The following is a 14,748-nucleotide window of genomic DNA, read 5'->3' as shown; positions in this document are numbered from 1 at the left end:
TTAGCTCGTTACCCCTTTAGGAATAAAAGTAAAACTAGCCTAAATTATCGCCCTTAAATTATGCCGAGTTTTCATATCGTCCACAACGTTCATCTCTGATTAAGCATATGCCAAAGTTGTAAAGACGAGTCCCTTGTTTACGTTGCTAAGAGCGGATCCTGCCAGACATTCCTGCAAGATAACATTAAATCCAATGAAAACAACTGTTAGTATGAGGATCCCTGTGATGGTCCGTGATCCTGATCCTGGAACTCTTCTGATGATCACTATCTGCCAAAGAAATAAGGATTACTGGTTAGGATCATATGTAAGGATCATAAGTTATAAAAATCCAGCCCTAACAGTAGGGATCTTGATACACTGATGATAGGTAGATGGCACAACTTTCATATCATGGATCCATAGCCTACCCAATATAATATTGTAGCATGATAAGGAGTCCAGGACACAGAAGCGTTGCATTGAGTTGACCCCTTCAACATATACTGGTAACTTTATCTCTCCCGCGGTATTCCTAGCTTCTCCACTGAAGCCGACGAGTACAGTGGATTTTGAAGTGATATCCATTGGAGATACATTCATTCTTTTCAACGTTTCCAGTTGGATTATGTTGACAGAGCTTCCATTGTCCACCAATATCCTGCGTACAAAATGGTTAGCCACATATAATGTTATTACCAGAGCATCATGGTGAGGATCCTGGACAGTATCCCTGTCATCACTATCAAAAGTGATCACTTTATCAGCTGTGAGGGTCGTCATCCTGGTTGGTCTTTCCCCTCTTTCGGCTTTAGCTTCCTTTGCATGTCTCTTGGCCACAGAATATGAAGTCCCGCAAATGTTGGATCCTCCTGAAATAAAGTTAATTATATTGGCATCCACAGGAGGTGATGCTGCTCGTTCAGGATCCTTCTCAGTATCCTGACCCTTGTTCTTCTTTCTGCCCAGAAGATCCTTCAGATATCCTTTGCTTAGTAGGTAGCTTATTTCTTTCCTCAAGGCAATGCAATCCTTACTAACATGTCTGAAATCCTCATGGAAGGCACACCATTTGGACTTATCCTTCCAATCAGCTTTTTGTTGATTCTTCCGAGGCCACCTGGCTTTATCTCCCAAACCCTGCATAGCATACATTAGTTCAGGTATATTAACAGAAAAACAATATTCTGACAATTCAGGATACTCCTTAGGATCCTCATTTTCAACAACGTTCACTTTTTTGCTATCATTCCTGTCATATGGCTTAAAACGATATGGTTTGTATGAGGATTCTGACTTCTTGTTAGCTGGTTCATATGTTGAGGATGCATTCATCCTCTCTTGCATTTTCTTATCATCTTCCAGCCTGATATCTCAAGGCCCTGTTTCGAGCTTCGTCAAAGTTCCTGCAAGGATTCATTACAAGATCCTGATAAAATTGACGATCCTTCCGTAACCCCATTTTGAACGCTTGTACTGCCGTAGCAATATCAAGATTCGGGATATCCAGGGATTCTCTACTAAATTTGTTAACATAATCCCTTAGGGATTTTTGTGATCCTTGTGTTATCCTGTAAAGATCACCTGTTAGTTTCTCAAAGCTCCTGCTACAAGAAAATTAACTGATAAACAAATTAACTAAATGAGAAAATAATGTAATTGAATAAGGTGGAACATTTAAAAGCCATTTTAAGGCCGATCCTGTTAAAGTTGAACCGAAGCCTTTGCATAAGCATGCTTCCTTAAGTTCTGGTAGGATTGGATTTGTTTCCATCCTTTCCCTATACTGGGCAATATGCTCCTCAGGATCTGTCGTCCCATCATACAACTTTATGCTGGGAGTCTGGAATCTTTTTGGAATTTCAGCATCATAAATTGGATGAGCAAATCGGGATATCCTGTGACTATCCTGGGATACTTCCTGTATAGGCTGCACTTCTCCAGGAACACTTGATATCATATCCTTCAATTTTTGAAGTTCCTTGGTCAATGCCGGTGTTACACCTATATCCTGCAAAGAATCAGAATTATTATTAGCAGGGATACTGATATTGGCAAACATGTTACCAGCCTGTTGACTTTTGCCATATCCTGGACCATATCTTGGGCCATATCCTGGATCCCTCAGGGTCGATATCCTGGCGGATGATGGTATCTCCAGCATGTTGCTCCGGGACTGACTCGGTATCATGTTGCCTTGATTATCCTCGGTAAATGTTGCTGAACTAAAGTTCAGCATCCTGGGCTGTAGAGGAGTAGTTGTATCCTCCACAGGTTTCCTAGAGTTTGCCTTCAAGAGTTGCATATCCTTCATGATCGTCTAGTTAGTTTCTTGCTGCCTCTTCATTTGTTCCTGTATACTACCAAACAAAGACAGAATTTCGTCATTAGAAGCAAGGATATGGGTTCTCCCTAAATTTCCGGATCTAGAAACATTCTGAGCAGCAGGAATTTCTCTCGGTGTGTGGCTTTCATTTCTCCTCTGAAAAGTTTGAACTTGTGGAGGAGGAGGAAGCACCAAACCAGTCGTTGCAAAAGTTGTAGCAGATACAGTAGAAGAGCTCATGTTTGATCTTGAGGCCATTGTAAACAATGTGGCAAAAAGTTTTGAAAACAGAAAACCGATTAATGATTTCACGAAGATTTTTAGTAAAGAGAGCACCACTTGCCCCACGGTGGGCGCCAAATTGTTTTGGTCAAAAATTACCGAAGCAATTAAGTGATCAAATTAGTTAAGTGAGGTAGTGTGCTAAAAAGTGTGTTGAAAATATGTTGGTTAAGTTGTTTAGAAAAACAGTTTCAGGATACGGCTCAGGATATTGAGCTGTATATACAATCAAACAATGAGCAAAAAAGTAAAGGTTGACACGAGATATACGAGGAAAGCCCTTGATCAATCTAGATCGCCGGCACAAAACCTCGGGAGCTGACAATCGCAGCTGCCTTGTTCTTCTTATTGCTTTCAACTTCAGGATACAGTGCAGGATATGATGCGGATCAACTAGGTGTTACAATGAAATTTGATTACAAGTGTTTGTGTTTAGTTATTGCTAGAAGCTAGAGAGTAAAGTGTGCGAGTGAAAGTGTGTGGAAAAAGTTGTGTCTACCTATGATCCGATCAATCCCTTTTATAGTAAAAGAAACTAACAAACTATCCTATTATTCTAGGATACTTTGGAATATTCCATTTTGAACGTTGGGGCTGCTTCTACTCGTTTTCCACGCGCATATTAACCATAATTCCGGGATTTAAGCCTCCATGACCGTTGGAACATTAATATCTTTGACCAGCTCCCATGAAACATGCCTTTCTTCAATGATGACCGTTACAAGAGCTATTCTTCCGCCATCAACGTCCTTATCCTGACTAATTTGAGCGGGTCTTCAGGATAACTTGGTCCTCATGAACGTTAGTCCCTTGTAACCAACGTTTACAAGCAAATCATTAGTAATAGTCAGGATACTGCCCCAGGATATTACCAATATCCTGGCCTGGTATCCTGATCCGGTATCCTGATCCTGTATCCTGATCCGGTATCCTGATCATATACAACTAATAAAAAATCAAGATACAAAGTCAGGATATGGGCTCAGAATTTCACCCATAACAGTAATTGTCTCGATCTTGGTAGGATCCACATGAATTCCTTCATGATTAACTAAGTGTCCAAGAAACTGTACTTGTTCTAACCAAAACTCGCTCTTTGAAAACTTTGCATAAAGCTTTTCTTTTCTCAATAAACTTAGAAGTGCGTGCAAATGCTTTGTATGTTCCTCCTTACTTTTAGAGTAAATGAGAATATCATCTATAAAAACAATTATGAATTTATCCAAATATGGCTTACATATTCGGTTCATCATGTCCATAAATGCGGCTGGGGCATTGGTTAAACCAAATGGCATAACAGTAAATTTATAATGGCCATACCTTGTTCTGAAAGCGGTCTTAGGAATGTCCTCTTCCTGTACCTTTAATTGATGATATCCAAATCGTAAATCGATTTTCGAGAAAAATCGAGCTCCTTGCAACTGATCAAACGAATCGTCGATTCTCGGTAATGGATACTGGTTCTTAATCGTGACTTTGTTCAATTCACAGTAATCAATGCACATTCGCATCGACCCGTCTTTCTTTTTGATGAACAGTATCGGTGCTCCCCATGGCGATGAACTTGGCTGTATGAATCCTTTCTCCAACAATTCGTCCAATTGTTTCTTTAATTCTTGCATTTCTACTGGTGCCAAAGAGTAGGGTGCTTTGGCAATAGGTGTTGTTCCTGGTAGCAGATGGATTCTGAATTCGACTTCTCTGTCTGGCGGTAGTCCTGGTAATTCTTCTGGAAATACATCTGAAAACTGGGATACTACTGGAATATCTTTTAGTTCTTTTCCTTAGTGTTAGTGATTATAGAAATCAAATACACAAATGATCCTTTTCTTATATAACTTGTTGTTTTCATCACGGAGATGAATTTCGTGGATTAGATGGCTTATCTCCTTTAATGGTGATCTTTTCACCCCTTGGTGAATTTACTTGGATTGACTTTTAATCATATAAAATACTAGCTTTATTGGCTATTAACCAATCCATTCCTAATACAACATCAAATCCTGCCAGATTCATTGGGTAAAGGTTTGCAATAAAGTTTTGATTTAAAAATTCTATTCTTGCTCCCTGCAAGATTTCAGAAATCCTAATGGTTTCCCCATTTGTTGTCTCTACTAGACATTCTTGTGGGAGTTTAGTTAATGGTTGGTTGAGGAGTTTGCAAAATGAAGTATTAATAAAACTTTGGTTCGCACCAGAGTCAAATAATACTTTAGCAAAAACATCATTAACTAAAAACGTACCGACTATCACGTCTGGAATCATCTTGGCTTCGTCTGCCGTCAGAACACATGCTCTAGCATTTTTTGTAGTCTTATTGCCCATGGCTGGAACTAGTTTTGGACAATTCGGCTTGATGTGACCTTTTTCTCCACAGTTGAAGCACATTCCATTATTAGGTTTCCTCCTGCAATCTTCTTCCTTGTGCCCTGGTATCTTGCAGAAATTGCAGTAAGTGGAGCATTTTCCTGGATGCTTCTTATTGTAGGCCTTGCAGTAGGGTGCAGAGATAGAACCTACATTTTTCCCACGGTTGGAATTTCCGTAGCGGAATTCCTGGGTAAGCCTTTGAGCTAGGTTTCTCCTCTAGTCTTCTTCTCGTGTACGCACTAATTCATCTGTCAAGGTGTTTGCTAGTTCTACAGCTTCCTCTATAGTTTGAGGTCTAGCTGCCTTGACTACATGTCTAATCTCACTGATTAATCCCTAGATATAACGAGAGATTAATACTGGTTCTGGTGATGCAAGGGTCGGTACTATTCTAGCATATTCAAAGAATAATGTAGTGTACCCCTTACTATCCACTCCAGTCATCCTAAGGTTTAAAAACTTATTTGCTATCTGTTCTTTTTCATTGGGAGGACATAATTTCCTTTCCACCATGTTCTTAAATTCCTCCCATTCCATATTGTAAACCCTGTCACTTCCCCTAGACTGGAGGATAGTGTTCCACCATTCTAAGGTTGAGTTCTTAAACAGATTGGAAGCAAACATTATCTTATCCTCTTCCGCACACTTGCTTATTTTTAAGACAACCTTAGTCTTTTCTATCCAGCGTAGAGCTGCAACAGCCCCTTCCTTGACCAAGAATTCCATTGGTTTACAAGACCAGAATTCCTTGTAAGAACAACCATAAGATATGGTTCTTCTTCTTTTGGGAATGGGCACTTGAAGTATGGATCCATTGTTTACGTTGTGTTCAGGTTCAGTTGGTCGCTTACTGCCATTGTTACTTTTATTATCCGCTTCCCTAACGGTTTTGATAATATATGGCATTGCATCTATTATCCCTTGTGCCACTATGTGTTGGATGCACTATTATCCACTTGTTTTCCATTATTATCATGGTTTGGGTTGTCGTTGTTATTCTGGTTATCGTTATTCGGGTTATTGTCATTCTGGTTTTCCTGGTTCACTTCGTTGTCCATCTGAATTTTAAACATTTACCACGTATTAATATCACAAGATAATATTTAACACAACCAATCATATGACACGCATATTGATCAAAAACGTCGAACATTGCGACTTGCTCTTTCTTATACTATGCATCCATATATATTACAATACAACTGAAATAAAAATTACAATACTAGTAGGCATCTATAGCTATATATTTAGGTATTTCCTCTTTTTTTTTCTTTTTTTCAAGCATACACACATATTATATAATACTCTAATTTTCATCATTTCTGTGCAATAGTGGTTGTACTTTGTGCTTATTTTGTTGTATGTGCTTTGTTATATTGTATGTACAAGTTGTTGATGCATGGTTTACCCATCTTTTCATTATCTGTCTACCTTTCTTTTACACAACACCAAACCCTAGAGCGAGATGGACACAGAGACAAAGAGAGAGAGAGAGAGAGAGAGAGAGAGAGAGAGAGAAGTGCGATGGTGAAGGTGATGTGGTTTGAACCACAGCACGAACACCTGTCGCTGGCGAACACCACCACCGGAGTTCCCTGCCGCCGCACGAACACCATCGGAGTTTCCTGTCGTTGCCGCACGAACACCACCACTGGAGTTCCCTGTCGCTGCACGAACACTACCGGAGTTCCCTGCCGCCGCACGAACACCATCAGAGTTCCTAGCCGTTCACCGGAGCACCTCCAACGTTCACCTAGGTATGGGATTTGTTAATTTGCTTCTTATAAGCGTTTATTGTTTACTCAAAGCTTGAGATCTATATCATTATTGAGTATATTAAGAGTTTTTTCTAAGTTTTGTGATCCGGTGGCTTATTCGTCCGTCGGCGGTTATTCACGATGGTGATCGGTCATAGCCGGGTGTAATTTATGTTTTTCAGGTTAGTTGGATGTCAGTTTGTTGTTCTTTGATTTAAGTGTTTGTGTTTGTGTTTTAACTAGGGTTCCGGCAGTTTGCAAACGTTCTACGTTTGTCTTTATTCTCCGGTGAGTAATCGCTCATTTCTGTTTATTTGGAATCAGCATGGCGTGTTTATTTTGGTTTCTTATTTGTAACAGGTTTAGGTGATAGCTTTTATGTTCGTCTGCTTCAATCTGGTATGTTTAATTTCCATTTGGTTAAATATATTTCTTTTAGTTTATAGTTTATGCATCATTTTGGTTAACAATACATTTTAGCTGAACTGAGGGATCATATTACTCCTTAATCAACTTTGATTTTCCAATTTGTTCATACCATTATCATTCAACTTTTTGTGTGAAAAACCTAGGAAATTAAACCACACCGTGAAACTTTTGTCCTGCACATATCTGAAGTTTGCTGTAGATGAGAGTTTTTTGGTCTAAATGTTTTAAGTTATATAGAATTAAAACTTCCTACGTGAGAACTTTTTGAGTTTTAACTTCACTTTAATCACAAAAATTTTATGTTTTATTATTTCTCTAAATTCTTTTATCAAGGTTTCTTAGTTTTTTCAAAAGTAAATCGTTTTAATAACTGTTGCAGCTTTTGCTTAACAACAACTTTATAGTGGAAAGGATGAGTATATCCTCGTAGTGGATATAGTGGAAAGAAAGTTTGTACAAGGGGAGCGAGCAACAATGATGTCCGTTACATCCTCAGCTTTCCTGTTGCCGTCCGTCGGCCCCAACAAATGCTGGTCGTCGGCGCTGCGGAGGAATCCCAAAAAAACTTTTAGTTCGTGCCACACGAACCGAATCTAAAGGCATTTCCTTGGGCTCCAGAACTCCCCATTTTGAGGTATTTTCATTAATGGATTTATTTACATCGAATTATTTGCCAATTTGGTAATAAGTCGTGAACTTGGTCGTCAGCTGGAGAAGCCGCTCTCCGGAAATATGTGGAAGTTAGACGACTTTGAATCTTATCCTGCATTACTGGTAAATACCTCTTTCTTAGTTGCATCGAAAAACAACCTAACAGAATTACATATTTGGTTGGGAGGAAACTGAACACAGGAGGTCTTGCAGGTTATGTTCATTTGTAATCATTGTCCATTTGTTAAGCACTTGAAAAAGGACATTGTCAAGCTTACAAACTTGTACATGAAGGTAGGATGCTAACTATACGTCTTCTTTTTAGTCTTTGAATCTTCTAATTGCCACTTGCATTTCTTTCTTCTCGAGAAAACAGAAAGGGCTTGGAGTAGTTGCAATACCATCAAACTCCATAGTCACTCAACCACAGGTTCAGTTCAATTTCTTACTTTAGAAACATCAATTTTGCATATGTAAATGAATGATTATTTCTGTGGTAGGATGGACCAGTTTTCATGGCAGAAGATGCAAGAACTTTTAATTATCCATTCCCATATCTATATGATCCTGTATGGCAGTTTGTTCTTCCTTTTATAATTAGGTTCACATGCATAGTTTCATATGTACATACGCTTATGGGGCTGGCTATGGATCTTTGCAGTCACAAGATGTTGAAAGAGCTTATGGAGCTGTTTGCGCACCTAACTTTTACCTCTTTAAAAAGGTACACTCATTAGCAAAAAAGAGTTAGTAACTATAGTTCAAACCTATGTTGTCAAAAGCGCAAAAAGCGCTCGGGCGCAGCGAGGCGCACCTATAGCGCCTGATGGTAGGCTAGGCGCAAAATTGGGTTTTTTTTTGGAAAAACGCTGCTGAGGCGCAAAAAGGCGCACGACTAGGCGCAAAAACGTACTGAGGCGCAGCGTATAAGCTGAAAACAAAAGGTTAACGCACAAAAAAACGAAACCGAGGGCGGGCAAAAACCGCCCCACGCGGGGCTGGGTTTTCGGAGCTGCATTCGTGTCTGCAGGACGTGCGGGCACGCACGAGTTCAACCAAATTCCAGCTCAGAAACTCATTTTTGCACCCCCCCCCCCTGCGTGCGGGTAGGACTTGTGGTAAAACATGTCATAAAGCTACAATAGTTTTCTTTTTTAAACTTGGCCCATTTTAACCCGATCCACTTTGACCCGAACTCGCTTTGACACGTGACCCGACTCGACCCAACCGCCCGTTTTGCCAGGTCTAATTATTATAGGTTGTTCATTGATCTTAGTGAGTTATAACTTTTAAGGGTTTGCTTTGGTTTTGGACAACTCATATAGAATATATATTATGTTTTTAATTGTATCATTCAACATTTACTCATTTCGGTTTCAAAAACGCGATCAATATTTCAGGTGGTGTTTTAAGTGGAGTCCAACGCAGAGCTTCGTAGAAACTCAAGGTATTTGTTTTGTCTATGTATTTGATTTGTTAAAGTCTTAAACCTGATTTTTAATTTGATTACTATTATCATTAATTAAAAGTATGACAACTCCTCTTGAAGCATGATAAATGGCAATAGCCAGTTTAGATGTCAAAAGGGGTCGGTTGGGCGATTTACGTTTTGGCTAAAAATAGGCATTTTTTCATACAGGTAAAAAATGGTTTGGTTTGGACCTTCTGGTTGAAGTTTCTAAAGTAATAGTTTTACTTCTTGTCTTCAATGTATACACTAACCAAACGGTTGATAAAGCGGGTCTCATGTGGTACAATCTCCTCTGCTAGGTGTATCTTGTGTACACCAAACCTAACATCAAAGGATGATCTATTTAAAAGAACTGTTTTATAAAGAAAACTAACAATTTTTTTACTTTTTGCAAGTTACTATCCTCAAATGTTGTTTACACTGTTATTAGCTTTATTATTAAATAAGGTAACATCTAAACAGGCTAAAAGCACCAAGAAGATTGTGCTGAGGTTGCAAGCATGTGTCCCAGCATCCAATTAAGGTTAGCTTTGAATCTTTTTTCATGTTTTTTTATTTACTTTTGTTGTTATTAATGTTGCTTTTTTTATGTTGTGTAGAGATGCAAACATTTTGACATTGGTGGAGACAAGAAGGCCAATTGGAACTAAACAAAAAAGATGCAAACATTTTGGCATTGGTGCAGAGATACAAACATTTTGACATTTGTATACGTCGTATTTGTTCAGTTCATCGAATAACTTGATTGATTACAAAAATGTATTTTGCGCAACTTATGTAACTAACATGCTTGGTGTTAACATCCTAAGTTGCGACCATAATACATACATATACAAATCTAGGCATAAACTCTTGGTTGCAGCTCATGTATCTAATTTAACAGAAATATAAATCTGGCCCCCGTTGCATCGCGGCGGGTTACTTTTCTAGTTTTATATATATATATATATATATATATATTATCACCACCATCACTGATATGGGTTCATCCAGAACTCCATATTACACTCCTCACACTTCCATACGAGTCGCTCTCCGACCTGTCTCATCTTCTCGCTACTTTCTAAAATCTCCTAACCGAAGGTTCGGAGTTCTTGCACATTTTCTGCACTCATTGGGGGTGCAGGTGCTGGGACTGGGTTTGGGAACTGGGGCATGGGTTCCTGGTACGGGTATGGATTCTCTAGAATTTCTCTAATGTATTGATCTCTATCATAGAAGGGATCTATAGGGTCCAAACCTAGGTAGGCTGCTAGATTCGGCATGGGTTCATCTTCTGGTATTAGGTAACGTTGTTGGTAATCCTTATGGTCGTCAAACCACGGGTCGTAGTTTGGGTCTAACGGATTGAGTGCTGGTATTCTTGGTATCTCTTCCGGGTTAAAATCATGCATTTGGACTTGGTTTTCTGGGTTGGCTTCAATCTCCATTGGTTGGGTGGGAAACAAGGGTAATGGTTGGGGTGCTATGAGTTGCTCCAGGTTAGGGTCGGCAGCTGTGATTGCTAGGATATGGAAATTGGCTAAACTCCTATTAAGCATATCCTGTGTGTGGGCATCTGTTTCTCTTTTGGCGGCTGCTACAGCACGCTGTTGTTGCAACTTTTTCATTCTTTTCCTACATTCATGCGCTCCCCTACTGAACCATCCTCTCTTTTTAGGAGAGAATGGCTCTTTAGACTGAGCCTTAAACACGAATATCTCATCTTCATTGTCAGCTGAATACCCTGAGAGGGCAGGCTATGAAGAGGTGCCTCCGCTCCTAGGTGAGCTGGACAACTGACGGGAGGCGTCGGAAGGTCCTTGGTCGCTCATACTGTAAACTAACAAATAGTCAAATAACACAAAATAATAAAATACAAATATGCACGTAGTTCCGTAATTTATTTTCTAACATTTTGAATAATATCTTGATGTCAGCAGAACACTTCTGTGGCTGAATCAGTGGCTTAGCTCTGATACCACCTTCTATCGCAACCCCCGTCCCCTAACTACCCGGGAACGGGCGGCCACGGCCAGTTTCGGTGGTATTCATGTTTATCATTTTGGCAGCGGAAATTACATCAGGGCCGTAGTTATGAAATATTTTATCAGAGTAAAATACCACACTTTCATAATATTAAACACGTGGGAATAATCCTAAGTTTTAAATACACACATTTTCATAGGGATAAACCCAATTTTTTTAATAAAAACATCTCTTTATTTTAGGTAACTTTATAGCCACTTTTCCAAGCCTTCAGTGCTGTCCAGCTGGCTTCTATTTGGCTTTCACATTTTGTTACCTGAAACGCGTTTAAAAACATTTTGTCAGTGGAAAATACTGGTGAGTGAATCCCAGTTTAATCAAGTTAAGTAAAAACCACTGTACAGTATTGAGGGCGGTCGCGCAATTACATTTGTTTCCATCTACTTTAATTACCACCCACGGTACTGTCAACCTGACTTGTGGTCATGTTACTCCTCGCAAGGTAGTAACAAATTTTGTATACAAAACCCCAACATACCAACGATAATTGTAGAATACAAATACTCAATCACTGTTTAATATAGTATTAATTAAGTGAGGTTTTGTAAAAACAATTTGCAAAAAGGAGATTGCTCACATTGCTGTCTTAGGTTTTCCTTTAGGATTTCCTGGTGATTATCTATAAATTACACAAATGCACACGTGTTAGTATAATAACTCAATATTTACATTAGTAATACCCTCCCCGAGACGCATTCCAACGACTACGTCGGGCAGAACCTCGATAGTCGTTACGAAACCCTGGATCAATCGGGCAGAGTATCTAATACGTAACAGGGGTTATGATACTTACAACGAGGTAGAACTTCGTTATTTAGGGGGTATTATGCCCGAGAATAGCTTTAACTATGTGAAAATTCGAGAGAAAGAAAAGAATTTGAGCGAGTTGGACTGAAGGTCGAAGCCCTCCATTTATAGGGCTGATTTCTCAGTCCCTCGCGGCCCGCGAAGACCAAAGGGTCGTCTTACGCGGCCCGCGACATAGGGGTAGTAGGGCCTAGCTTGGCCTGGTCACCACTATAGGCTCGACGTGTGGCTGCCACGTGGCAGCACCGGGTATCGTTGAGTGGCAAGGCTGTCGCGCCCCGCGTAGCTCTCGGTCAACACGTTCGCGGCCTGCGAGCGATGTTAAAACTTTGTTTTTATTTAATTTTAATAAAAAAATAAAGGTATTCAGGGCCCATTTTCATATACGGTGTGTGTTTTAGGACATATTGGGATATTTTTAATATATTAGGGGTGTCAAAAAATATTTAGGAGGGTTGTTATACCTAAAATCATCCTAAGCATGTTAATAACATTCTACTCTAAATGTTATATACTTGTGGGTTACAGTACGTGATGTGGCATTCTTTTAGTAGAGTCTTATATGCTTTACAAATCGGGGCCTTTTCACATTGTTACCTAAGAATGAGATAAAACCAATTATCCGAACCGAGCCAGCATAAACCCACCCAAAGTAATAAGTGTTTTATCTTTTTAACCAATAATCACTATTGAGTTATGCGACGCTTTATAACCGAACTGAACCGCACAAAATTTTTTTTGGAACGACGACTTTCTTGTATTAGGCTACTGCACTCCCTAAATTAGAGAGCCTTGTCCCCAAATTGTATTAGGCTGTTAATATTATCCAATACATTTAAACCTCTTCTAAATCAATTAAACCTCGTTTAAACATTTGGCTTAAAATGAGTAAATGTTCTAATATAAATGAGGACCTTCTCCTCCATTATTTATCTCTCTTAATCTATTATTTTACACTACAATTTTAATATCAATCTTAGGGCATGTTTGGCTAAGCTTTTTGAAACAACTTATTGACTTATTGTGATCATAATCCTTCCTCTAATGAAATATCCTGTCACAAAGTGTTTATTTATTTTTTAGAGTGAATTGCAAGTTTTGTCCTTTATCTTTAGGCCATTTTGCAGGCGGTGTCCTTTATGTTTAAAGTTGACGAGTTTTGTCCTTTATGTATTAAAATCCTACACGTTATGTCCTTTAGGCCTAACCTAGTTAAATTTTTCTGTTAAATTAGATCATGTGCAAAGGACATGAGGGTATAACTGTCTTTTTACCCTTTATAATGTCATTCACTTCACTCTCTATAACACCATCTCTCTTTTACCCCATTTCTACCAGTTCAACAACTGCTGCACAACCACTCCCCACCTCTTCAGTCTTCTTCACCACCACGTCTTCACCATCATTCACCACTATCATCCACCACGAAAACCCCACACCTTCACCGTCATTCACCACAGTTAACTGATTTTCACCTAACCACTCCAACCATCATCACTATCACCGGATGGAGAGTCATAGATCACTTGTGGACCACAGATTTGTCGGCGGAGCACCTCTACCTTCTGGTCAGCTTCAAGACACTGTTCTATGTCACATATCTGAGTAGAAAGAAAACAAGATCTGTTTGGGTCAGGGCTCCGATGACAGTGATAGGGAGAAACAAGTTGAAGATGAGGTTGGGGTTTCAGTGTCAGGGGTTACAATGGAGGTGGAGTTGCGATGATCGGAGCACTCCTACGGCAGTCTCTGCTGATGTGATGGAGGAGAAATGGAATGAAATAAAAAACCGATTGTTCAAATAAAATCCCTTTTGGTATGCATTCATTTTGATTAGAGTATGTATTTGAATGTTTGATATTTTTAGTTCCCCATTCTTTCAACTTCTTTGGGAGTTAGATACACACAAACATATATGTTATTTTGTATTTATGTATTTATTTGGGGCTGAAAAGGATTCTGGACTTTTTGGTATGTATACATTTTAATCACAATAAACACGGTGGTGGGTGGATGGTGATGGTGGTGGTGGAGTAGGTTGATGGATTTGCGATGAAGATGGAAAAAATTGCAGGTTATTGGATATGTTTGTTGGTTGTTGGGTTTGCGAACTGTTGTTGCGGTTTTTTAGGCAGTAGTGTTTTTTTTTCTTGGCCGAATTCAGTTGTGATGGTGAAAGGAGGTTGGGTCGTGGAAGGAGGTGGTAGAAGCAGGTATAGAGAAAGGTGGAGTGGAGAGAGAATAAGGGTTTTTTCAGAGAGAGAGATGGGGATGGAATTGATATATAAATTGTTTTTTTTTAATAATAGAGTAAAAAGACAGTTATACCCTCATGTGCTTTGCACATGATCTAATTTAACAGAAAAATTTAACTGGGTTAGGCCTAAAGGACATAACGTGTAGGATTTTAATATATAAAGGACAAAACTCGTCAACTTTAAACATAAAGGACACCGCCTGCAAAATGGCCTAAAGATAAAGAACAAAAATTGCAGTTCACTCTATTTTTTAATTATCTGTGTTTCTTTAATGAGCCATCCTCCCCTTTTGTCTATCTTCTTAAGGGTTTGGGACTTTGTCATGGTATGCCCACCCTAATCTATACTCAAAGCGAGCTAAGGAACAACCAGTAAGGATAAAGTATAATG

General features: G+C 39.2%; 1 protein-coding gene across 1 annotated transcript; it reads left to right on the top strand.

Moving 5' to 3' along the window:
• Nucleotides 1–7,624: 7,624 nt before the first annotated feature.
• LOC110927569 lies at nucleotides 7,625–10,158 on the top strand (the record flags this gene model as incomplete). The annotated part of the gene is made up of 9 exons (XM_022171121.2): nucleotides 7,625–7,777; nucleotides 7,852–7,917; nucleotides 8,008–8,088; nucleotides 8,171–8,224; nucleotides 8,295–8,363; nucleotides 8,456–8,518; nucleotides 9,195–9,241; nucleotides 9,728–9,788; nucleotides 9,865–10,158. Coding segments are annotated over 7 exons (498 nt in total), but the record flags the coding sequence as incomplete, so codon positions are not given.
• Between the last annotated feature and the right edge of the window lie 4,590 nt (nucleotides 10,159–14,748).

This window comes from Helianthus annuus, chromosome 3 (genome assembly GCF_002127325.2).
Source record: "Helianthus annuus cultivar XRQ/B chromosome 3, HanXRQr2.0-SUNRISE, whole genome shotgun sequence".
Classification (NCBI taxonomy): domain Eukaryota; kingdom Viridiplantae; phylum Streptophyta; class Magnoliopsida; order Asterales; family Asteraceae; genus Helianthus; species Helianthus annuus.
This window is presented reverse-complemented; position numbering and strand designations above follow the sequence as displayed.